This window comes from Polyodon spathula, chromosome 1, assembly GCF_017654505.1.
Source record: "Polyodon spathula isolate WHYD16114869_AA chromosome 1, ASM1765450v1, whole genome shotgun sequence".
Taxonomy (NCBI): domain Eukaryota; kingdom Metazoa; phylum Chordata; class Actinopteri; order Acipenseriformes; family Polyodontidae; genus Polyodon; species Polyodon spathula.
The window spans coordinates 41,492,294-41,517,300 of NC_054534.1; the positions used below are offsets into that span (position 1 = coordinate 41,492,294).

Genomic DNA, 25,007 nt, shown 5'->3' on the forward strand with positions numbered 1-25,007 from the left:
TTTGTGCCTTCCGGGGCCTGCCATGACTACTTTGGTTTATAGTAATTATTTTTTTTATACTCCACTAGTTAACAAATTACATCAATGGAAACAGCTACTTCAGACCTTTCTATTAATATATCGGGTTTTAAATTCTGATTTATGGTTAACAAACAACAAGCAATAAAACACAACATGTTCATGTGCATGTCCAAATTTGGGCATTCTAATTAGGCAGCAAAGGGTTAAACCTGTGTGCTTTTTATGAGATTACTTGAAGAGCAAGTCTAAACAGTTTTAGATTTAAACCATTAAACACTCCTCCATTTAACAACCCACAAGATGACCTCTTCAAAGCAACAGAAATATTGCCCACAATTGAACCTACTGTAGATCAAGGTTGGGCTAATCAAATATTTCTGCTGCCTATAAAATAAAATAAAAACACTACTCATAAAAGACTAAATGCAACAATATGTCTTTAAATAGTATTTATTTTTTTTTTTCCTTGGTTGTGATTCAGAGGAAGAATTACTTTGGAAGGACAGACAGAAAAAAGTTCAGGGATCACTAATTTAAATATGTACTTCCTGACAGACTGCCAGAAATCACTTTGTATTTAGGAGACAGTTCTGCCTCTTTGCACATTAGTTAAGGAGAAAAAGGTGGTGGTGGTGGGGGAGATTAAATGCCACAAGAGAACAACGTCGTGTTCATTACTTGTTAAACGTTAAGTAGCATTACCCTAATAAAGAAATAAAGAAATGCACACTCATGCTTGCTGAACAACCCTGCAAGGCGCCCAGCAAACAGACATCATATAAAGCGTCTTTTTACACAGAGCAACTAAAAGGGGCAACAGATCAATAGAACAAGCAACAACTGAGGTTCTGGGCAGCATGGAGAAGTAGTAAATTGCCAAACTATTATACCTTGATAGGTTGGCAGCAAGCTCTTAGTGCTAAAAGGAATTACCCTCACGTTTTTAAAAATCAGCAGAGTAAAGAAGTGTCATGATTTACAGACTTAATTCTAGATTATAAAATAATGCAAAGCCAATTTACTGCAAATCTCTAAAGTCAAATTTGACCTCAAACTGTCTAGAAAGTTAGATGAAATTTGAAATTTCAGGCACTTGGATAAATATACTAAAGTCTCTGCATACAGGAACACCTCCTAAGAGAACACTTTGCCTAAGGGAACACCCTATTAGGGCTTTTCACATTGTAAATGCTCTTGCTTAAATGAACACCTTCTTGGCACCGATAGTGATTAGTTCACAACGGATATAGTAAAGCAACTTGTCACTGCGAGAGTGTCTTATTAAATCTTTCCAGAACCGTGGTCATATAATTGAATTGTTTTGTATTCTGATTTACACGAGTGCACTTTATTGCTACAAAATGGCATGTAAACAAAAACCGCAAAATGCATCTCTTGCTGCACAAAGTTGGAAATTGTTCGAGCTCTTGAAAAAAACCTGAAATCAGACAAGTCGCCAAACAATTTTGGTGTTTCCTCTTCTGGAGAGTTGCTTCACCATTCTGTTAAACAATGTGCATGTCTTGTATATTGGTGCTGCATTTTGTAATGTGTGTACGGATGCTGTGTTAATTTAGTTTTACAGTTTGTTTATTGACGCTAAGTTAACCCCAAGTAAAGCCCATTATTTTTGCATCTGTCTCGAAACACACCCGGCAGCTAATTTCATAGTACATAGTGTTTTAAGCTTTGACTGTGTTGTTTTGCTTTAGTTTTATTAAAGTTAATTTGTTTGTTACTTTACTATAAGTAACTCCATCTTGGAGAACACTTCGGCTATAGGAACAATTTCCTTGCTTCCCGAGGGGTGTTCTCTTAGCTGGAGACTAATACGTAACCACCAAAAAAAAAAAAAAAAAACACACCACACGATTGTTATGAGGATATTGTAACTCATTAAAATGACACAATCAGCAACATTGATCACACCACAACTGGAAACAAGAATAATGCACTAGGACTTTTTTGTACACCTTTTTAAAAAGTCTACAACTTAAATAGGCAGTATAATAATAAAACATGTAAATTATCATATTTCAATGCCAAATCAGTAGTTTATAAAGTCAGCTAATTGAATATTGCCACAACTGGGGTTACCAACTTCAGTATTTCTTGGTAATAATACAATAAAAAAAACTGAGGAAAACAGATTCAACCCACATATAAAATGCTTCATTTAGTTTTTAAAAGACAAAGAAACCGTTGTTTTTATTGTTATTACAGTAGCAAAAAAATAGCACACTTGAGTACAGCCCTCTTTGTATAGTAGAATTTTGACCAGAAGACAGCTGTAGATTATAAAAGGATCAGTCACCTGAGTAATGGGGGTCACCAGTTAGCACAGAGGTTTATGACAACCCACCAAACCATGGTGGTATAAATACCTTAGTTTAACAATACAAATACTGTATGTGCCCTGTTGTGTGTTTACTTCTGACGATTCATAACACCTATGTGTTGTTTTACTAGGCAACAAACATTGTTTTGAGTATATACAAACACAAACTAGCATAGCATAAAGACTTCTTACCTTTACAGAGTCTCTATCTGTTGTTGGAACAGACCACATCAGTAAGGCATTAGTTGAAGGTTTCAGTAAAGAAGCATGGGGGGAGGAAAAACAATGAAAAAGACATTGTTATGAAAAACAATGTTAACAATTCACCATTTTATTTTATTGGGCTGATATTTTTTGAATTGTTAGTAACATGCATCCCCCGCCGTTGCTGTAAATAGAAAATTAGGCCATTTAAAAAAATAAATAAATAAAAAAAAAAGAAATACCCACACGTACATGTAAAAAATGTAAACAGTGGTAAGAAGACTTCAGTGAGGTATTGCGATTGTTCTCTACTAAAAAAAAAAAGTACTCTAACCAAAGACAAATGTACAAGATGTAAACCCCATGTGGCATAATGGCATTTCATTTCACTCAAACATGGGGTGGCTGAGAATGTTCTGTTCAATCAACATGGTATACGGTCTACCCAGTGATAGTGATAAGAAAAACTGTTTTTGCAGGGACTGCAGTACATGCAACAGATAGAGTATGTTTGGTTCTGTGGAATTGGTATGGTAAGTCAGTGTCATTTATTCATTTGGAGTTAACCTGACACTTCTAAAGCCCCTTTCACACTGGTACTTCTACCGGGGTCCAGACCTGGGTTCTGGCTACCTGGATCACAATCTTGCGTAATGTGAAACCACATACCCGAGTCATACTCAGATTAACCCGTGTCCCAGCAACCCACCTTGGGATGTGGATTGACATGCTTTGACCCGGGTTGAGCGAGACAAAATACATTACGACCGACGAAATTTAACAAACAGACACCTGCATGAAGGTTTCACTTCTGCAAGAAACATTTCTGTGTATTACATTTAGCCATATTTTTTTGTTGCTTGAGACACACCATGAGCCAGATTGCAGAAGGGATGAAGAAACAACTGCTGTTATCAACATTTGGGCTGATGGTTCAATCCAGAGAAGTTTGCATAGAAGTGTCAGTACCAAGCTGCTTCAGGAGGCATTGACACCCGTATTGTTTACTTGCGTTTGCAATCCAAGTCAACCCTGCTTTATCAAAAACAGTGTAAAATCATGTAGTCGACCCGCTTGACACCAGGTCCTGACCCGGCTAGGTTCCGACTCAGGTAGAGCAGCGGTTTTCAAACTGGGAGATGCGTACCCCTGGAAGTACTCGAGCGCTCCTCAGGGGGTACGCGAGATAAATCCTGTAATGGCGGACAACAGATTTGTATTTATTTATTTATTTACTTACCACATTGTAGTACTTTGCGACTTTGCAATTAACAATGTTGAATCTCCTTTCAAATAAAACCACAGCACCCTACTCCAGACCTATTGAGTGAGTTCAAATCCTACAGCAAGTGCCCATCAACAAGCTGTCTGGTAGCTTATTAACATGAACAGGCAACTGAACTAAACACTAACATGTAAGCATTTTGCTAAAAGTCATTTTTGACTGCAAGATATAAATGTCACCTTTCTACTTTAATCTAAATTTAGTTTTTGGAAATATTCACTTCAAAACAATGTGCTTATTCTGGCTGGATTCAATACTGCACAAGACACAGACAGCATTTTAAGTGTTAAACCATAACATTCAAGATAAATAATTTTTGAAAAACAACACACACACACACACACACACACACACATTTAATGTGTTATTCAATATTCATAGTTCTGCATGCTACCAGATTTTTTAAAAAGATGCCTGTATTTGTAAATTTTAAATAGTTTTTATGCAAAATGCCCCGTATGTTTTCTCTCTACACTTCTGCATTTGTTGAAAGAAATGCACGACTTGTTGAGAATTGCTTTCTGATTTCATATTAAATTTAGAACCCTAGTTTTGTTTTCAAAAGCATAACCTGATTTTGGACTTGTTTTGCCACTTAATGGTCTGGATATTGAAATAATTTTAGCATTTTTAGTTTTCATTTTATTTTAAATTAGTTTAACGGCAGTTTTCCATAATTGGCTGAACTCTAGCCCCTCCTCCTTCCCTGTGCCTTCTGAGCCAGCAAATCAAGTCTTGTTTATTTATTCATTTTCTTTTTTAATGACCCACTTCAATTTTTTTGTAACTTGAAGTCCTATTCGTTCATTTTAAAATACAGAATAACATAACCTTGTCTAGGGGCTGCATTGTTTACTAATCAGGGTGTAGTTTTACTGAAAACTGTGATAAAAAACAGGCACATCCATCACATTGGTAGGTAAGCATTTAATTAATTTTTTTTTATGTAAGTAAACATTAGTAAATACTTAAGCCTAGTAATTAGAAAATACAATTGTTTTCTGTTTTCATAGGTATATTATGACCCTATCTGAGATGGGGGTACACGGTAGACTAGATTTTTTTGAAAGGGGTACAGGGCAGAAAAAGTTTGAAAACCACTGAGGAAGAGTATGCCAGTGTGATAGGTGCTAAGCTCTTCTATACGTTCATGTTGTGCTGCAAAACATAAAACCCCTTCATCAAGTAACTTCATTGATACAGTTAAAATGCTGCACTGCACTGCACTTTTGTTATGTCCATTATCTTAGTTGACTGGTTGATCGCCAATTCATACAGTGATAAATTAGATGACAACTTGAATTACAGATGCAGCTACTGTCACACAGCATTTCAAGAGATCATTACTACTGTGTACATAGCTGCAAAGCTTCTGGCTCTGAACACCAGCACTACAAAAGGTCAACCGTAAGTATTCACCCTTTAAAAACTTCCAGATGTTCAAACGCCATTCTGTTGATGTCTTTTGATAACAGCTTGGCCGAAACTTGGTGTCAAGATTTGTAATTGGAAATATATTTGTAGTTTTTAAATTTACATTTGTTATGATTGATTTCTTGGCAGCACCAAAAAAAGCGGTTTATGTGTATAAAGAGAAAACAATTAATATGAATGTAAAAATGAAAAGTGTGTGCATTTTCCTACCTCTTTGGTGATCATTCTCATGGTGTTTTTTCTCATCTTTGATTGGCAGTTGAGGATGTCCACTGAGCACGCTGGACAGGGCCAGGAGACCTGCACTGCTGCCCATGGGAGGGATGGCCGGAGGCTGCAGACCAGAGGGGTGGGGCGTGAGGGGAACTGGAAGGCCATGCCCATGTGACAGATGCTGAGCCTGAAGCTGCTGCTGCTGTGAAAAAGAGACAGATATCTTCTATCTGTTCCTCATAAACAAGTCGATGTCAAAATACAAAATAAGCAACAGGAACGCATTAGGCAAGATTCGCAAAGCTATTGACTCGAGGTGGAATTCTAAAACGCCTCGATATATATAATTTTTTGGGGGTTTTTTTATTCTGAAATGGATTTGGGAATATAGACTCAAAGATTAAAAAAAAAAAAAAAAAAAACAATATGACTAAATTAAGCAAGTTGTTTTATACTAGTTTTGTAAAACAAAATACGGTGCACTTGAGTGAAATCGGTAAATATTTTTTTAATATAAAAATCTGAATTATATAAAAAAAGAAATGAATACCAATGACACAAATGCCCTTTAAAGCAACACTGTTGGGGGGGGGGGGGGACATAGCTGAACCTAGCCTATATTTTGAGAAAGTTAGTGTTAAAATACATTGTCAGCACTTGAAAGAGAGAAAACCTGAATTAATAACCCAGAAAAGGAAGCTAGTTGCAGACACTATTTTAAAGTGTCCTCAGTGGCACTTGAGCAAATTACTAAAGAAAATCTAATGTAGCGAGGCTTGGGTCCTCCTGTAGGCTTGCTCAATAATGCTGCAATAATTGGGCACTCTGCGCACGTTTAGTGCTGCTCGAATGAAAAGCTAGAGGCCTGCCCTTGTACTCTTCTCTAGCTGCAGAGTCTGTGTTTTGACAGGTTTATTTGAGTGGGGCTGTGATGCATGCACCAGTAACTGTGCTGACAAGAGTTTAAAGTCAGTTTTACCAGTACAGTGGCAACACAGAGAAAGCCCTTGAGAAGCTAGAAATGGAGTGCTTGACCTCGGCTGAGGCTGCATCAAGCTCAGTGCTGTACTAACCATTTTGGGATAGATGGTTTGCTGTTGCTGTGGTGGACAAGAAAATGCTATGCTGTTTAGTTGATATATGTGCCTTACATACTGGTTTTCCAACATCACAAATCCCTAAAAGTACATCAAGAGCACAATAAATATTATACATTGATATATATCTTTTCATGATCATGCATCTATCTCCTAAATCTATTTATTTTATTTTTTTTAAGTTGAAAATCGAGGATGCATAAAATGCGACGACAGTTCCAATGATTAATGCACACACAATGCCTCATGACCCAAACTACGCACTGAAGAGATGAGAGCAACGCCGAATGATACTAACAATGTGTGGCACTAAGAGGGCAGAGCTTCAATGTGCCTGGAGCCTGTCCTGGAACGACCACCATCAAGCGAGGAAAGGGGGCTCACTTCATCTCCATGCTTTTTCAATCTGGGTCCAAGTAGTGCAGATTCTGCTAAAAGCCCTGTTACTGTAAGACGAGCCTGAATTTCATCCAGCCAACACAGAAGGTCATGAAAGATTTTATATTGCTCTGTAAAGTTTTAACAATGAATTCGTAATGCCTATTTAAGGTGGTGGATTAAAACCTGTCCTTGATACAGTCCAGCTGCCATATCTTCATCAAAAAGTAAAACACCACCTTAAAAAGGACAGGAAGGGCAATTTTTCTTGAAACTTTAGTTTCTCTTGTTCACATCCAATGACCCACTGAACTATGCACAGGATTATTTCACACTAGAATAGCCTTGGTATAAAAAAAGAAAGTTTATGCAGATTAGATCACGGATGAGGAAGAACACCCTTCACGCTATTGCAGTTCTCAAAGAACCTCTTCCCAAGTCATAATTTCTCCAGGCAGAGAGGGGTCACGCTTTTAAACTGCTAGTACTAAATAAGCTTGAAGCAATGCAATAGAAAACGACATGGCACAGCATGTTCAGACCAGTCTTTAAACCTCTCATGGCACAATGTAAAATCTAATCACAGGTCACAGAATAAATGAAAATGAACCTTGAATACAAATCACTTTTGGCAAAGATAAATAGCAGCACAATAGATGGAGTAGATTTTGAATGTCCCCATGGTTTCGTCACTACTTTCAGGTATCTGCTAAGCAAAAACTGTGTGAACCATCACATGATCTAATAACTATTACAAAGCCACAGACAAAACGGTAACACTTAAAGTAAAGATGGTTCACAATGATTTATCCAAGTAGGTCTGATTTTGACTTTTTTCCACAATTATCACAGATTTCCGTCAAATTTACCCATTGCCATATAATACATAGTTCGTGTGAACATTTCCATTTCTGAAATTGGGTCAATATAGGCCTACATATTTTTTAGCACTTAAAAATAAATAAATACAGCAAATGTTTGCTTTACTGATGCACTATAGTAGCCATCAAATTTAGGAACCTGGTAGATTTCTTTTTTTTTTAATAAAATCACAGATGGTAAAAATAGAGGAGGATATAAAAGACAAAATAGTGTATTGTGCAATTCAGCATTTACTCGTGTTCAGGTAAGTATTTCAATATTTAGTAATGTTGTATAATAAATTGTAGAGAAAAAAATGATCAAGTTTGAATGTGAAATTTGCTATTTTTTTCTGCTTTCATATTAAATTTTAAATCATACAATACCTATTTTTAGACCATTGTGTCATGAAATGTGCCATTTTTTCTTTACCCCACTCATCAACAACTTTGCTGAGCCTCTCCCGTTAACTGATACAGTTCCTGAAGGCGGCAAATTTATTAACTTGTTTCCATTGTTATTTTTAAGTACAGTACCAATATAAATCAGGTCATCGTGTTTTGTGCAGTTGCCATATTTAGGATAGTATGTGGCTCTTGCATTGCTGTCAACGGAATAAAACACACAACCAAGCCAACCCACAGATGGTTGGAATTGCTAAACAGGCATAAGCTCACTGGGCCCGCCTCCAAACAGGATCGCAAGTGTCAAAATAATATGTAAATAAAGTAGCAGCTAGTTTAAAAAATAAAATAAAATAAATAGTCGATGAGGACAGGCAATTCCAACAGTTCTATGACCACCGATTTCTGCAAGTGCTATGGCATATTATATTTATTTTTAAAGGGATTTGGGGCAAGTGTTAATGGGATGCTCTGGTTTTACCCCATCTCCAGTGCACTGCACAGAACTTTTGACAAGTAAAGTGGGATAAAAAAAAAAGCCACAGATGAATTAACCTCTAATTGTCACTCTTTTTAATGCACACACACAAAGCCCATTTCTCTGGAACAAGTCCAGTTTTCCACTGGAGCATTTCCAGAGATTATGTGTCACAGTAATCCTCTGCTTTCCCACTTACAGCCACTAAAGTTGTCTGCCAATATCCAAACTGCATCATCAAAACCCGACTGGGAAACACTTCTAATCTTCACAGAGAGAGCCTGTTCTCTCACAGGTATTGTAACAAAACAACAAATCAAATAAAAAAAACACATTGATGAACACACACAAAAAAGACAGTATCTTCTGTTGCATCAAAACAGAAATGAGTATTGTGCAGCATAGGCTAGAACAGTGGTTCTCAAACCGGGGGGGTGCAGACTGTATCCTGGAGGAGGGGGCGTTCGAAGCTTCAGGGTTTTAAAAAAAATCAATAAATCAATAAATAAATAAATAAAATAGTTTTGTTTTTTTATTCCGTGTACATCTCAATCTAGGCTATAGCGTATAATGGCCGGATACTTTATTTGGGTTTTATTGGCTGTTTTGATTGGATCGCCAATAATACTTCCACCAATCAAAGGGTTGCATACAGTACGAGTAGCAATCCCTCCCTCTGGCAGACTGGTTCACAGAACAGACTAAAAAAGCGCTGGACAAACGAAATAATGTGTCAGATACCAAAGTGGATATGAGAATGGCATTAGTGAAGCCAATTTGCTTGAAAACATTTAATGTAGACCAGACATTTCCATCAATGGATTTCAAAAACTGTTATTGATGATGCGATCAGAAACCCAGAGGCACTGTAAACTGCCTGCTACTGTAGTAGGACTATTTTTTTTTTTTTTTTTTTTTTTTTTTTATGTTAAGCATATATATTTTTTTTAAATAAAGGTTTAATTAAGTAACAGCCAGAATTGTTTTTGTCAGACTTGTTGAAAGTCTGTAACAAAATGGTTGGTTGTTATTGTCGGTACTTTGTAGATGGGCTATTAATGCAGGCATCATGCAGGTATCGCAAAGTCCAGAAACAAAACAAAAACACAATAACGTGATGTTCCTGTCAATATCTCTAGAAATTCTGTATCCAAATGATTTAAAAAGGGAAAGTGAAACACGCATTAGTCTCTATAGATGGCTAGTTGGAGAAGGGGTAGACCATTACATAACACAGGTCCCATCATAATGACTTATGCACACCCTGCCTATTTCTCAAGGGAAAATCCTGTCAAACTGAGGGGTGTCATGCTGTCCATTACTGCCAGGATGCAATATTGATATCACAACCTTGGGGGCCAAGGTTTTTTAAAACTAAAACCTTCCAGATCAATGTTTCTGAATGCACTCTTTTGCACACACATTATACATTGGATTTCATTAAAAAAAAAAAAAAACCCACAAAAATAAATAAATAAATAAACCAACAGACCATTGCACACACTAGCAAGCATTTATATGTTTCTTAACCACACCCAGGGTGACCACAGCAAAGTGTCTGCAGTCTATCAAAAAAAAAAAAAAAACCTAAGCTAAAAAAAATAAGCCACTTTGCGTGCTGTGACAAAATACCTGTACTGGAGTAGGCACTGTTGTAGACTGGAAACATGTTTATAAAATACAGGGTAATCACTTCACAACTAAAATACTGATGCAGCAAGACTATTGCTATAGAATCTGTAACCTTCAGAGTTTCCTTTCAACATCTAACAAAGATAAGTTTACACACACTGCTGCGAACACCGCCTAAAGCAGGTAAAAGAAAATACATTCAAACATTTTTTTTAAATGCTACAAGTATTATTCATATTTCAGAATCTGGCACTGTGATTTAAAGAGAAGTACAGACAGAAGAGTCAGTCAGTTGAACACACGAGGCCGAACTGCCTGTCAAAGCACTGGGGCCAAAGCATATCGACCAGAATGCATTTTGCGCTGGCAGACCGATCTAAATTTGCTAATTGGTCTATAAATCAGAAGCACCGACATGCTTACAACTAATCAAAAAAAAAAAAATCGGTCCAAATATCTGCAGGTGGTCTGAAACTTTTTGGGAGCTTTAAGCCCCCACAGCATTAAAAACCTTCACCGTATAAATTTTCAAAAAAAACTAAAACCATTTGAACCACCTCTTTTGCTTACATAAGTAACATTAAAATAGATTTAATACATGTTGCTCCAAACCAATGAATTATGAGTTTAAGCCCATTCAAATCTAATGTTTTTTTTTTTTTTCTGAACTGAGAGGAGAGAGAGATTTAAAGCCATTGAATTTTAATATTTCAGCTTGAGCTGCGGGAGGCAGTGGAAGTCCAAATGAACTGTTTCATCAGCCCCATTCAAGCATGAACATTTTAATCAGTTTTAGTTCCTCACTGTTCTCCAACATAGTTTACACAATCATTTTGAAAGCTCTTAACATGGCAAGGAGCAAAAAGCTACCAAGCCTTGTTATTGCTTGGAAAATTGATGGTGAATAATTTCCATAGGCTTCCTACTATTCTGAATGCTGCCAGCTAGAATGTGCAAGAGGTTCTGCACCAGTTGTTTGATCTACTTATTTTTTAATGTAAGTGTTTGGTTGTCTGAACAAGAACTTTTATCAGCCAGACAAACACCACCTCTGCACTGTAATGCAAGAGGTTCTTAAAGGCGAACACAGACAAAATGCACTATAGACAAACACTCAATAATAATAGCTATTCAATATGTATGTGCATCTATGTTATTACGTTTCACTCAAATGTATATACACTGTATTTTTAGTTGTTACTGGCAGATGGACAATGTCAACATTATTAATTTTTACAATATATACAAAATGTATATTCCATTTTTTTCCTGTAATTTGACACGCCAAATGCAAAATATTTATGACTAAACGTATTATTACTAAAGCTACAAGTATATTTTTAATATCTATGCAAAAACTTGCTTGCTTGCTTGCTTAACTGAACATGTTACAATCTCTTGCATTTTTTAAACTCAAAGCATGGAAAAAATTCATTATAACAATGTTTCATTTCATTAAACACAACTATTTTATTGTCAGGAGAACAAGCAGTCTCTCCAGGTTGCAAAGCTGATTTCAATATTTTGCACTTAAATTCAATGGATCGCTGATTCACTTAATTTGCTGGCTACATCGGCATAATTTTATAAATACGTTTCATTATATCGTATTAAAAGTGCACGCCAAAAAAGTACCACCCTACAGTTTTGCTATTATAACATGAATATATAAATGTGTCATTTCTGATGGGGGTTTTACAAACAGACATGGTTGTTTTAAAAAGAAATGTAGAACTGAATAGAATTAAAGGCTTTGATTAACAAACCTGTCATTCATTATATTAAATTTCATATATAGCCAGCTGAGTCCACAACAACAACAAAAAAATAATCAAGTCATTGGTATCCTAAACAGACCTCAGCCTGATCACAAAATGCCATTCAAATATTGTGTACCAAGGGACAAGTTACTATCTTATATAATAATTTGAATTACTTTAACAGAGTTGTACTCGATCCGCCTTTGTTTAAATCAACTGAATAAAACCCCTGATGTCCAGTTTGGGAAAATGTTGTGTATTGAGAAAAATCATCCAATCTGTACCGAAAAGAGAACGTCTGATGGGTTTATCAAATAAGAGTATAGTCTACTGGTCTAGAGATCAACACTAGCAGTCCATTTACTGCAGTTTTACATCTATTCAGTTATTACTTTCTTGTATGCTTTTAACTTATGCACAGTGAGTTCCTTATGAGAGATGATATTGGAAAATATAGCTAGCAATGAGGCCCCAGCATGGTTGAAAGGTAATGCTACATACCTTTATACACAACCGGTGGCACTCTCTCAAAGATATTAGGAATGTCACCACCACCAGTTTTTATTTTTGTCACTTAAAGGCAACAATGTATACAGTCAGCAATTGAATCTTTTTTGTAAAGTGATGTCTCATAGCAGAGCTGTTGTTATTTATGGCATCTCAGGTCTAGTATAGCAAAACCTTCAGTAGTTTCTTCATGTCTTTGTTTTCCTAGATATAAAAAGATGACATTTGTAGAAGGCATCACAATGTTGATAGATAGACAGACACTCTTTTTCCCCCCTAGTAATTGGCCAGTAAAACCACCAACTCAGTTTGCTGATTGTGCTCCTTTTGGTAAATGCACAAGCAAAGTAACTCTTCTCCTATTCAGCCTTAGTTGTAACTCATAGTTGGAAAGACTGAACAACAGGTCACTTGTATCTTTTACTGTTCTAATTACTACTAACCCCTTTTCCTTTTCCCATGGTGAGAAAGCCTTCCTAGACTTCAGGGTAATTTAACAAATTACTAATCAAGCACCAGACAGACCACCTCCAGAAGCTGTAATACAGTGATCAGACGGTGCTGATCCCAACCCCCAGCTTGCTTTAAAAAAAAAAAAAAGAAATAAAATAAAAAAAAAAAAAGAAGAGACCTAATTGAAGCACTATCCTCACTTTAGATTGATTATTCAGGGGCCCATATTCTCATCTTCACTCAGCAATTTAAAAATCAAAGTAAATGCACCAATTAGCATTTCAAAGTGTTTTTGATATGCTGAACAAAATAAAAAGCAAAATACTTTCATGTACAAATCATAAATAATGGAAAGTACAAAACAGACTGGACACATACAACTTTAGGGGTCTTGTAAAAGAAAATAGAGCCGAAAACAATTGCAGGCACCTGCAGGAGAGCTGCAGTCGTGATTCATACATCATTGAGATCAAACACATTCTCACCTTTATGCCACTGCAGTGTGTGAACAACCAGTACATTCATACTCTCGTAGGCTTCAGCAGTTATAAAGCTCTTTGTTTAAGGATAATTCTGTTTACCAGTAAGCCTGCGATACATTTCTTCAGAAAATATTCTCACTTAGCTCAATAAAGGGAACTGCCCCAGTTTTAAAAGTATACACACACAGGAGCAGTCAATAAAAGCAAAAAATATATTCTGCAAGGTCCAAATTAGCTCTGGTGTAAAATGCCAGAAAAGGCATGTTTAGTTTTACTGAAGAAAAGTAATTTCACTCCAAGCACCTCTATTTCTTTTTTAAACATAATTTGCACCTATGTACCATACAGTACACAGCTCTGAGCACCCCCATTAGCTGTCCTTTGATTAACTAACAAGAAACAGAAATTTAAAACAGACACCAGTCAATCAACTGTAGCAGACATAGTACCATTATAAAATTATACACCAGGTTAAACTTGAAAAAAAAATTCTCAAAAAGGGTGTTCCTGTTGAAAGCTAGCTATTATGAGTGTCCAGAAAGCTGCCCTATAAGATCTTTTACACGCTATCTGTGTAACCATAGTCTCTCTCTCTCTCTGAGAAAAAAAAAATTATGAAGTGGGTCCGTTGCACTCATTTGGATACTCGATGGTCTGCCACATTAAATTTTAAATTCTTATTTCGCGAGGCCAAGGTTTTTGGCAATCTTTTTACATGAGTGCAAAAGAAGAACTGGACCTGAAGAAAAAACATTTTGTTCTATTTCTTTGGGAGTTTTTTTTTAAATTTTTTCACAAGGTCAGTTATTTTTTCATGATGTTCAAAGAGTACTATGATGAAAAAATTATTTAGAAATGTACTTATTTTATCAAGAGGGGTTCTTCTTTCGTTATCTGTTGAATAAAGAATTTGGACAGCCACCGCCAAGTCCTTGAGAGAGGTTTGCCCAAGACAGACAACACTTCCCTGGGCAGCAGTGTAAGGTACCTCCCCTACATTTTAATTGCCGATATCTCAGCCTCTGTTCGAGTTAGAAAGATACCCCACTGCAGCTGCTATGGACTCGGGCTCTGGACAACCTATGCTCCACCCCTTTGCAAGCTATGCGCTGTTCCTGGTTGTGTGACTGCAAACAGCCCAGACACAGACACACTGCCCAGTACCTTGGTACTTTGCCCATGTACTTGGTGCTCAGTGCTTCGCTGCACCCGAGTCAAGCCCACCGTACCCTCGGTGCTTCGGCATCCTCTCCGTCTCGAGATCTACAAACCTCTGCGCTTTGACGCCACAACGGCCTCTCGAGCCCTGTGCAGCAGCGCCCTTGGTGCCACGCTGCTCCAGAGCCTCACTACCTCGGTGCCTTGAGGGCTACATGACTCAGCATTGACACCTTGAGATTTTTCAAGTCCCATGCTTCGGCGCCCTCAGTGCCCAGACGCTCCATGACCTCTGTGCTTTGGCATCCTCGGTACCTCGAGAGCTACACGCCTCTGTGTCTCGATGCCTCAAGGCTTTTCAAGCCCGTGCAGCGGTGCCTTTGGTGGCAACTACCGCAGAGCCTCGGTACCTCAGCATTTTGACCTCCTCTGTGCCTCGAGGACTCCACTCCTTGGCCCCTCGACGCCCTTAAGGTTTTTGGAGCTCCGTGGATTGCAGCCTCGATGCCTCAGCGTTGCACCCCAGTACCCTCGAGACCCTCGGGCCCCTGGGACTCCATAGCCACGGTACCTCTGTATTTCAACACCCTCTGTCCCTCGAGGACTCACTGCTATGACGCCTGCGGTGCTTCACCCAGCAATCCTCAGGGTTTTTTCAGTGCCTTGGTGCTTCGGCCCCGACGACACTCCAGAGCTAAGCACCCTGACTGCAATGTCGACTTTCCACCTGTGCACATCCTGCAGGAGGAAATTGCCTCTGCAGGACAAACACACCCTGTGTGTGAGGTGCCTGAGCATTGAGCACGCCTCTGCTGCCTTGGCAGACAGGTCATCCTGCTCTTGTTGCGCTGGGTCCGAGGAGAGCACACTACTAAAAAGAATGGCGCTGTCCTCAAGTAAGAACCTTGCAGCCAGCCTAGGAGAGCCGTCGGTGGTCTCGGAATCCCAGGCCTCATCCCCCCACCCTCAGGGTCCTACGCAGAGTATTTCTGGTGCGCAGTTTCCACAGCGCCCTTGCAATCAATCTAGATCTCCCTCAAGGAGCAGGAAGAGATCTAGCATAGAGAACCAGGCCAAATGGCACAAATACTCGAGCAGCAGGCAGTAGGTGCCCCCCCTGCGCCTGCCCCAGCTCTATCAGCGCCTACCCCACAGCATACCCCGGCTTCACCAGCGGTTGCTGTAGAGACTGGCCAATAGGACGTGGTGATGAGCGAGGAGAAACAAGAAGAGCTCTTTCTAGCGGCTTCTTGGGACGAGAAGTCCTTCTTGTGGATGGAGACTCAGGACCCGGACCTGACTCAGGTAACGGCCCCCAGCTTGTCTGAGCGAGAGATTCCAGTGCCCTTGATCTCCGTTTGGGCACTGATGGAAAGGGCCGCCAACTTCCTCCAAGTACCCTGGAAGGCAAGTTCTGAGCAGTGCAGGTCTGTTTTCAGACCAGCGCAGACTTCGAACCCCTAGCCTTTTCCGGTGTTCCCAGATTTCCTGGAGGTGGTCAAATCTTCTTGGCAACACCCAGCCTCAGTGCCGAGAGTGTCCAAGAGCAGAGGTGGTAGGGCCATACATTTGGATCAGCGGTAGAGGATATTTTGCAATGCTCTCACAGAGAGCAAGAGGTGTCCCAGCAGGTAGCTACGATGCTCCCCTCCCATGCCTCAGCACGGGGAAGGGCGAGGTGTTGCTGTCCGGGAGTTACCATGGTAACCCAGACTATCCCGGTCCCTACAGCACCATGGAGCGACATGAGGCACTGGTTATAGTATCGGACATGGGTTTGCAGCGATCCTCAATTTCTAAGAGTGGTAATTGTGGTGTTGTCGTCTGTAGCAGAAAAGCTACCAGAAAGTATGTTTAGCACACAGGTGGTACAGCAGACTAGATTTCTATGATACTCAAACTCACTTTGACAGTAGACAAGTAACCCTCTTTCTATCCATTGATCCATCAGAAAAAAAAAAAAAAACACAATAATCCTTCAGTTTGAGCAATTCCGTGACTAATTTTGTATTAAAAACGATGACTACACTCATTGAATCCTGGCATGCACTAAACTGGTGCTGCAGAAAATGAATTACAGTATGCTAAGAGGGACAAGACAGGAATGATATTAACATGCATTAAAAACAAAATGTATCTCCCAAGAATTAACAAATTACTGCAATCGACAGCCCTAATAATTTATTTATATATATATATATATATATATATATATATATATATATATATATATATATATATATATATATATATATATATATATATATATACACACACACACACATTATATATATATATAATATATATATATATATATATATATATATATATATATATATATATATATATATATATATATATACACACACGAATCAGTCCTTAAAATTCTGCCCTGTGACTGGTTAAAACCTCATCACATGACCAAAAGCCTGTGTGACACTGCTTTCGGTCAATAGTTTCTCAAATTCCGTCATCACGCTTAACGTCTTTCCTCAACAAAGCCAAAATAGCAGACAAACCTGCATCTTTGACATTACAGAAAAGTGAATTACAAAATATACTATAAAACAAAAGATGCGGCAAACACTAAAATCGTCATAAAAACTTCGCTTTCAGGGTTTTCTAACTTCTTAAAATTCAAACAAAACCAACTGGCAAGGCACAGACTAATATTTTTAATTTATGGTTTTATCATTTTTTGTAAAGGAGCAAATAAGTGATACTGCTTCCTTAATACAGGAACCTGACATTTAAATGCAGCAATCAAGTAACCAAAGAAAAAAAAAAAAAAAAAAAAAAAACACTGCCCACCAGTCGGCAAGTTATTAGCAGATTAGAAAAAAATGTGTTCTATAATTTATAAAAAAAATATTAGCAAACTAGGTTAGCAACACAAAATCAAAAGGAAAAAAAAAAAAAAAAAAAACTTTACATTTTTTGCAAGGGAAAGTTTGTCCTGAATGCTTCAAAACAGTAAACTTAACTTACTGTACACGCTTGATCACAAAGTTGATACATGTTATAAACTGCACAACACTATTCTTTTTAATCTGCCACTAATACCTTAGCGACTGTGATGGGGTTTTTTTTTTGGTTTGTTTGCTTTTTGTAACTTTACTAGATTGCCACATTTAAAATGTCAGGTTCATGCATTAAGAAAAGTACCATCACTTATTTGCCAAATTAACAAAAAAACGTAAATACCTTAAAATGTAAAAGATTAGTCCGTGCATTGCCGAAGCTCTTTTGGCAGCCATTTCTGGGTTTCTCTGTAACCACTCGATCATCTTTTCCCACAGCTAGCCATTCAGATGTGATAGGGGTTGGACATAAACATGTTTGTGTGTAGGTGATAGACTTCCACAATTCAGTTTTCAGAAACTTGCGTGGCTCTCTAAAAAATACACCCGGAGTGTCTTTCTAGCAACTGAACAAACATAAGAAAAATACATAAACAAATATTACTTGTCTCTACTGCATGTATTTCACATCATTGTGGTCTGAATCATCTTTTGTAGAATGACTTAACCCTTAGCGGTCCATTTACCTCAGCGTTAGTCAGGCACGTCAGGTACAGTTTATTTTCACAAACGCTGTTTATTTTTTTATTCCCCCCCCCCCAAGAGTAAAACAGTTTTAAAAGGCACTAAATCGCAAAAGGACACCGCAGTACTGCATCTCCAGTCAAGCCTGACACTCCACTCTTTCTTCACTGTATTTTTCACATACCTCTTCAAAGACATAGTGATAAATCCTCTCCTGATCACTCGTTTTATTACGAAACTCATCAATAATGCGATCCAAGTCATTATTTTATTACTATAACATCTCAAAAATCTCTGCAACTGTCCGTGATATTCTTTGAGCGCTGTATGCTATCGCTGTGGTGCAGGGGCCATGTGTATTGCTCAGATACGTCCCCTTTTTTTTTTTTTTTCTGGCTTCATTTGGTTCCTAAGTCTCAACTCGGCCATTGAAAGGTTTTCTCGGCTTTTTCCGGAGAAAAATCGATTGGAGATCTGTGATTGACGTCTTTTTAATGATGTCGGACAGGGTCCGACATCAGACTGGAATGGGAAAATTACAATGTCAGACCTGGATTGATATAGGACTGCAAAGGGTTAAATGGCATAAATGTATCCACTGGTGGTAAGCAAGAACATGGATTCCTAAAATCAGTAATACTATCAATGGCAAATTCAAACATGTAAAAAATATATATAAAATTAAAATCTCACAGTAAACTGGCTTAACTGTTTCAGACCATACTTGCCACAATTGCTAGGAGCAAATTCCGTCCCATGGTAATATGCTGTAATATCAACACCCCCGTGTGACTTGTTTTGATCAATCAGGATAGAGCATTTAGAATACCCATTTTATAATGAATATCACGTAATCAAATAAACTACAAAATTATTTCACAAGAGTCTACCGGAAGACATACTAGTACAGTATTTCATGTTAGATTTCGAAATGTCATATTTTTCAATTTGTCAGTTTTCATTTAGTATATGGAAAACTGCAAAGCAGTATGTAATTCAATATGTTACCATATCATTATTCACCAGGTCTTATTCAACTTTATGAAACATAATTAGTTAATTCTATAGGGTGATGCAAAACTGGCTATAGCTGTATATGTGGTCTCTAATAGCACTACTCTATTTTTTTTTTTTTATCTGCGGCTTTGTAAGGCTGTACACAAAGGATTTAAAATTAGGAGTAGAAACCCACTCCCACCAGCCACTTGCAAAGGACACAGAAAAGAATGGATCATAGTATCCTTCATAAACGAGACAGGGAAAGAGCACGTACCCCAATGATGGTGTTTAGCTCTGCCATGGTAACCTGCTTGGCTCTCTCCACTGCTTGGACCACTTGCTGCTGGTGCTATTGGCAAAAAAGATATACAAAAAAACACATTACTAACATAGATCAAATCAAAACAATATATAATTATATATACCTTTATTTTTTTTTATCACCCAATATTCTTTGCTTATTCGTTTATATGAACCATCCATTCCCCTTGCCAGTGGCAATATCTGCATTAATCAAATTTCTTCATTCAAATCCCAAAACAGCTTTGTGACAGATTCAGTTGAAATGTCCCTCCTATCAATCAATCTTTATTTCTGTATAGCACCTTTAACAAGGGCTGCCACAAAGACCTTCACATGGGAAAAAAAAAAAATTAAAATCAAAAAAAGTAATTGTTATTACAAGAACAATACCCATACACTAGACAGAATTATTTCACAAGAGTCTACTGGATTTTAGATAACGATATGCCATCCTATAAAAGTATGTTTTTAAACCAAGATTTAAATTAATCAACCAAGGGAGCTTCCATTACAGTACTGGGCAGGTCATGCCATAATTTCAGAGCAATGTAGCAGAAGCATCTACCAGAGTTTTTTTCTTAAACATGGGTATAGAAAGTAAACTGGCATCCTCAGATCGGAGTGACTGATTGGGGATTTAAAGCGTTAACAAATGGAGCAAGGAGGAGCAAGGCCATTTAGAGTCTTATCGGTTAAAAACAACACCTTAAAATCGAACCTAAAAATCTGACAGTGAACCAGTATAGGGATGCCAGCACAAGAGTGATATGATCTCATCTCAGTCCCAGTTAAAACTCTCATCTTGTACAGGTTGCAGACGTGATATCAGATTGCTATCAATACCAATTAAAAGACCATATTACAATAATCAATTCTTGACTACATAAAAGCATGCATTAAATCGCTCAGCATCCTCTCTGGAAAAAATACCTCCCAACCTGGCAATGTTTCTTAAATGAAAAAAATATATATATTTTTGTAACATTTGCAATGTGTGCCTCAAATGAGAGGCCTGGATCAAAAAAGACCCAAGTCTGTTTATTTCTGCTCTAAAGGCTGTGTGGTCCAGTGGTTAAGTGACTCTGCAGCTGATGCACAGTTCGCATACCCTAGTCTCGTAACTTGGAAAGCGCTGTGTGATGGTGGTACACTATGAAAGGTGCTATATAAAAATAAAGATTATTATTATTATTATTAATAATCTGTACATGACAGATGAAGATAAACCTCCTCTCCTGTGCCAGAACCTGAAGATTACCCACCATTTACAGAATATGCAGTCTACATAATGCCCCATTTATTTCACATATCTGTGTGAAATGATGCAGTCTCTCATGTGATTTTCAGGCATTTAATGACAATTTTGCTATATAACCACCTATGGAGTGCCATTTGTGCCAAAACTATCCAGCTGTTAGTTTGTCAATTTGTTTGTCAATTCATAAATTTGTCAATTTATTTGTCAATTCGTGAATTGGTCAATTTGTCCATAATTTGTCAATGTATACATAGAGAAGGAGATGTGATACCTTTTATTGGAATAAAACACACACAGACATACACATTTATGCAATGTATATAAACAAGTACTGTAAATTGCAATGAGGCAGAAAACCAGTAACCCAATTGAGTGCTTTGTTTTTTGAGTCCAGGAAATTTATAAAATTTAAGTTCCCAAATTTTCCTGTCTTGTGTGCTTTTGACATTGCCTTTTAAAACAAGAACTGTCCGATCATGCAGAGATCTTGCTACAATTAATCATGTAGATTACATTTTTGGATCTGCAGGTAAATGATCCTTTTATCTCCAGTTTTCCTTGTGCTGTGAGGATGGTATACTGCGTAGAGATATGGGGACTGGTTTTGCATCTGTTGGTATTGCAAGGTTTAGTTCCATTGTGTGCATTGTTTAGGAAAGTTGGTAGTTTGCTCTGGATGATAAGCTGGGACAGGTTAGGTGGTTGTCTGTAGGATAGGAGAGGTGTTTCCAAGAAAATATTGGAGGGTGAAATCTTCAGCTAAAATTGGGTGTAATTCTCGGATGATTTTGCGAAGATGTCGTAGGGATTCAGTGTTAGACAAAGGTTTTACTTTGTATTCCAACAATTTTTCTCTTTTCATTCTGATGGCATGTTCCATTTCTCTGTCAATCCTTGTTGGACGAAAGCATCACAAAGACTGCAAAGATGTTTGTTTGTATCAGTAGTTTCAGAGCAGTTTCGGTGGTAACAAATAGCTTGACTGTAAATGACAGATTTATGTGTGTGATGTGAATGAAAACTAGAGACGTGTAGGTATTTGTGGCCATCGGTGGGTTTTCTGTAGATGGATGAAGTAATATTGCCGTTTTTGATGATTATTGTTGGTGTCTAAGAATTGTATAATTTCTTTTGAATAATTCATTGTCAGTTTAATGGTGGGATGGTAATTAATGAGAGCATGGTGGAATTGGTGTAATGAGGCTTCACTTTCTGTCCAGATAATAAAGATGTCATCCGTGTATCTTAAGTAAAATTGTGGTTTGTAAGGATATTGCTCTAGAAATTCATTTCCCAGATTGGCCATGAAAGGGTTAGCGTATTGTGGTGCCATTTTGGTCCCCAGAGCTGTTCCCATGATCTGTTGATAATATTTGTTGTTAAAGAAGAAATATTTGTGTGTAAGAATAAATTCAATTAGTTTGCCAATGATGTGAGGGGGAACTTTAAGTTGGTATCTTTTTCTAAGAATTTTAGACAGGCTGACATACCATGATGATAAGGGATGTTGATATACAGGGCCTTTACATCCACAGTGACTAGTATAGAATTTTAGGGTGGTTGGTCAAATTCCTTATGTTTTTTTAGGAAGGCCGTAGTGTCCTGCATGAAACTATCTGTTTTTGTAACCAATGGCTTAAGTAAGGTTCTATAAATTCAGAAATTCCTTCTGTGAACGTTCCTATGGCAGACACAATGGGTCGGCCAGGATTACTGGGTTTGTGGATTTTGGGAAGTAAGTAAAAAGTATCTGCCCTAGTTGTTTCAGGTATGACATTTTGCAAGGTGTATTGAATGTTGTCTGGCAATGATTTTATGATAGTATTTACTTTTGTTTTTTTTTTATTATTCTTTAGTAGGAGCTTCTAAAAGTTCTTTATAATAGGAGTACATCAGACATTTGACTACTTTAGAAATACATAACATTACAACATAAAATATTAAGACACAGCAATATAGTACAGAAAAGAAACTACCAGCATTTTTTCTTTAACATGGCGAAAACCAGCAACATTTCTTACACCTGCCTTAACTCTCCATAGAATTTTTTTGCCTAACTCTATATTCCAAAATGCTTTGCGTGCAGTGAGACGGAAGCCTCCACTGAAAATCAGCGGAGTCGAGTATCTTGTTAAATAGAATATCCTTTGAAACACCCTTCTAAATCTTATTGGCTGAAGCAGTTAAGTGAGGCTGGATTTTCATTGATTAAAACATTAGTGTGTTCTCCTATTGGCTAGAAAGGTTGCAGTTTTTTCAGCACAGTGGGAGATTGACAGTTTGTCTGGTTGATTGGAAATTTGCAGGTCCGTACAGCCTCTCGTATTAATGAATTGACAAACTACTTAATGAATTATTAGATGAATTAACAAATATGTTTATGAATTACTGTATGAATTGACAAATTTATTGACGAATTGCTGGACAAACTGACCCATTCACGAAGTGACAAACAAATTGGCAAACAGCTGGATAGTTTGGCACAAATGGTGCTACATAAGAACCTTTAGCAGCATATTGCCAATTTCTCTAGTAATTTTGTAGAATAAATAAATAAATAAATGACAGAATTTACAAGAATATCCCCTACCTTCAAAATCCCAAAACGAAATCCTTTAAAACAGCTGCCTAGACTCTGGACAACAGAACACTTTCCATTGTACAGCACAAAGCATATACAAATAAATTACTAAATTTAAACAGCATGGCTCTAAACAGGATGACCATGTAACTAGAAGTATCTGAAGTGAATTACAAGTTTTGAATACAAGATGAAGCTTATTTTCTTCTTTATAACCATTTAAATATTAACTGACAGGTCTGAAAGTACCTCACCGGGTCCTTACCTCCTGGGATAAGAAGGGAATAACTTGGGCACAAATAGCATTCAGCCTCTTGACAATCTCTGCCTGTAAGGAAAAAAGAAAATAAAGCCCACTGGTGTCAAAACAAGATGCCTTTATACACGTTTTTCATATATTTATTAAGTTTTCTAGAGAAACTGGCCATACAGTCTCACAACAACAGGCCCATAAACACCATTGCTGCTTTCTTTGGACATCATCTAATTTGCTGCCCTTTGTGCTGTAGAATAGGTCTACAGAGACTGGTCAAATTTACAGAACTTACAGGCTTCGGTTACTGTACAATAATACATACAGAAGCCTACTTTTTATTGTATATATACAGTCAAACCTGTATGAAGAGACTACTCAAGGGACAGTCTAATAGTGGTCTCAACAGGTCGTCTCTTAAAATTGGGCTCATAACTTATGAATTTTCTATTTGTAATTTTCTATTCTGTAATTATGTACAGTATGTCTTACATACACTGTAAAAGCCAGCAGATGTAATATGAACAAAAGGAAGTATGTAATTTAATAACATTCATTTAGATCATGCATTTACAAAACAAATAATTTTTTGAAAGTAATCAATGCCTGCCTGTCTCAGGTCACACAAAATGTTTTAAATCCTTTGCAAATTTCAATACCTGTGTCTGCCTTTCAGTTACGTGTTTCAGTTACAGCATGATCATTACACAGGTGCACCTTGTGCTGGGGACAATAAAAGGCCACTCTAAAATGTGCAGTTTTGTCACACAACACAATGCCACAGATGTCTCAAGTTTTGATGGAGCGTGCAATTGGCATGCTGACTGCAGGAATGTCCACCACTCTCTAACATAATACGCCTCCAACATCGTTTTAGAGAATTTGGCAGTACATCCAACCGGCCTCACAACCGCAGACCACGTGTAACCACGCCAGCCCAGGATCTCCGCATCCGGCTTCTTCACCTGCGGGATCATCCGAGACCAGCCACCCGGACAACTGATGAAACTGTGGGTTTGCACAACCCAAGAATTCCTGCACAAACTGTCAGAAACTGTCTCAGAGAAGCTCATCTGCGTGATCGTCGTCCTCACCAGGGTCTTGACCTGACTGCAGTTCGGCGTTGTAACCGACTTCAGTGGGAAAATGCTCACCTTCGATGGCCAATGGCACGCTGGAAAAGTGTGCTCTTCATGGATGAATGTACCCGACAGATGGCAGACAGCATATATGGCGTCATGTTGGTAAGTGGGTTGCTGATGTCAACGTTGTGAACAGAGTGCTCAGTGGTGGCGGTGGGGTTATGGTATGGGCAGGCATAAGCTATGGACAACGAACACAATTGCATTTTATCAATGGCAAT

At 37.8% G+C, this 25,007-nt stretch overlaps 1 protein-coding gene across 2 annotated transcripts in view; it reads right to left on the minus strand.

Moving 5' to 3' along the window:
* LOC121318796 (transducin-like enhancer protein 4) overlaps nt 1-25,007 on the minus strand; it is an 86,151-nt gene that overhangs the window by 46,884 nt on the left and 14,260 nt on the right. The window contains exons 5-8 of one of the 2 annotated variants that reach the window (XM_041255871.1): nt 23,657-23,719; nt 19,524-19,598; nt 5,493-5,694; nt 2,552-2,568 (exon numbers count right to left, since the gene is read on the minus strand). In XM_041255871.1, the coding sequence (XP_041111805.1) occupies nt 2,552-2,568; nt 5,493-5,694; nt 19,524-19,598; nt 23,657-23,719 (357 nt within the window). Of the gene's footprint in view, nt 1-2,551; nt 2,569-5,492; nt 5,698-19,523; nt 19,599-23,656; nt 23,720-25,007 lie in introns of both variants that reach the window. The other variant, XM_041255862.1, reaches the window with a different exon arrangement.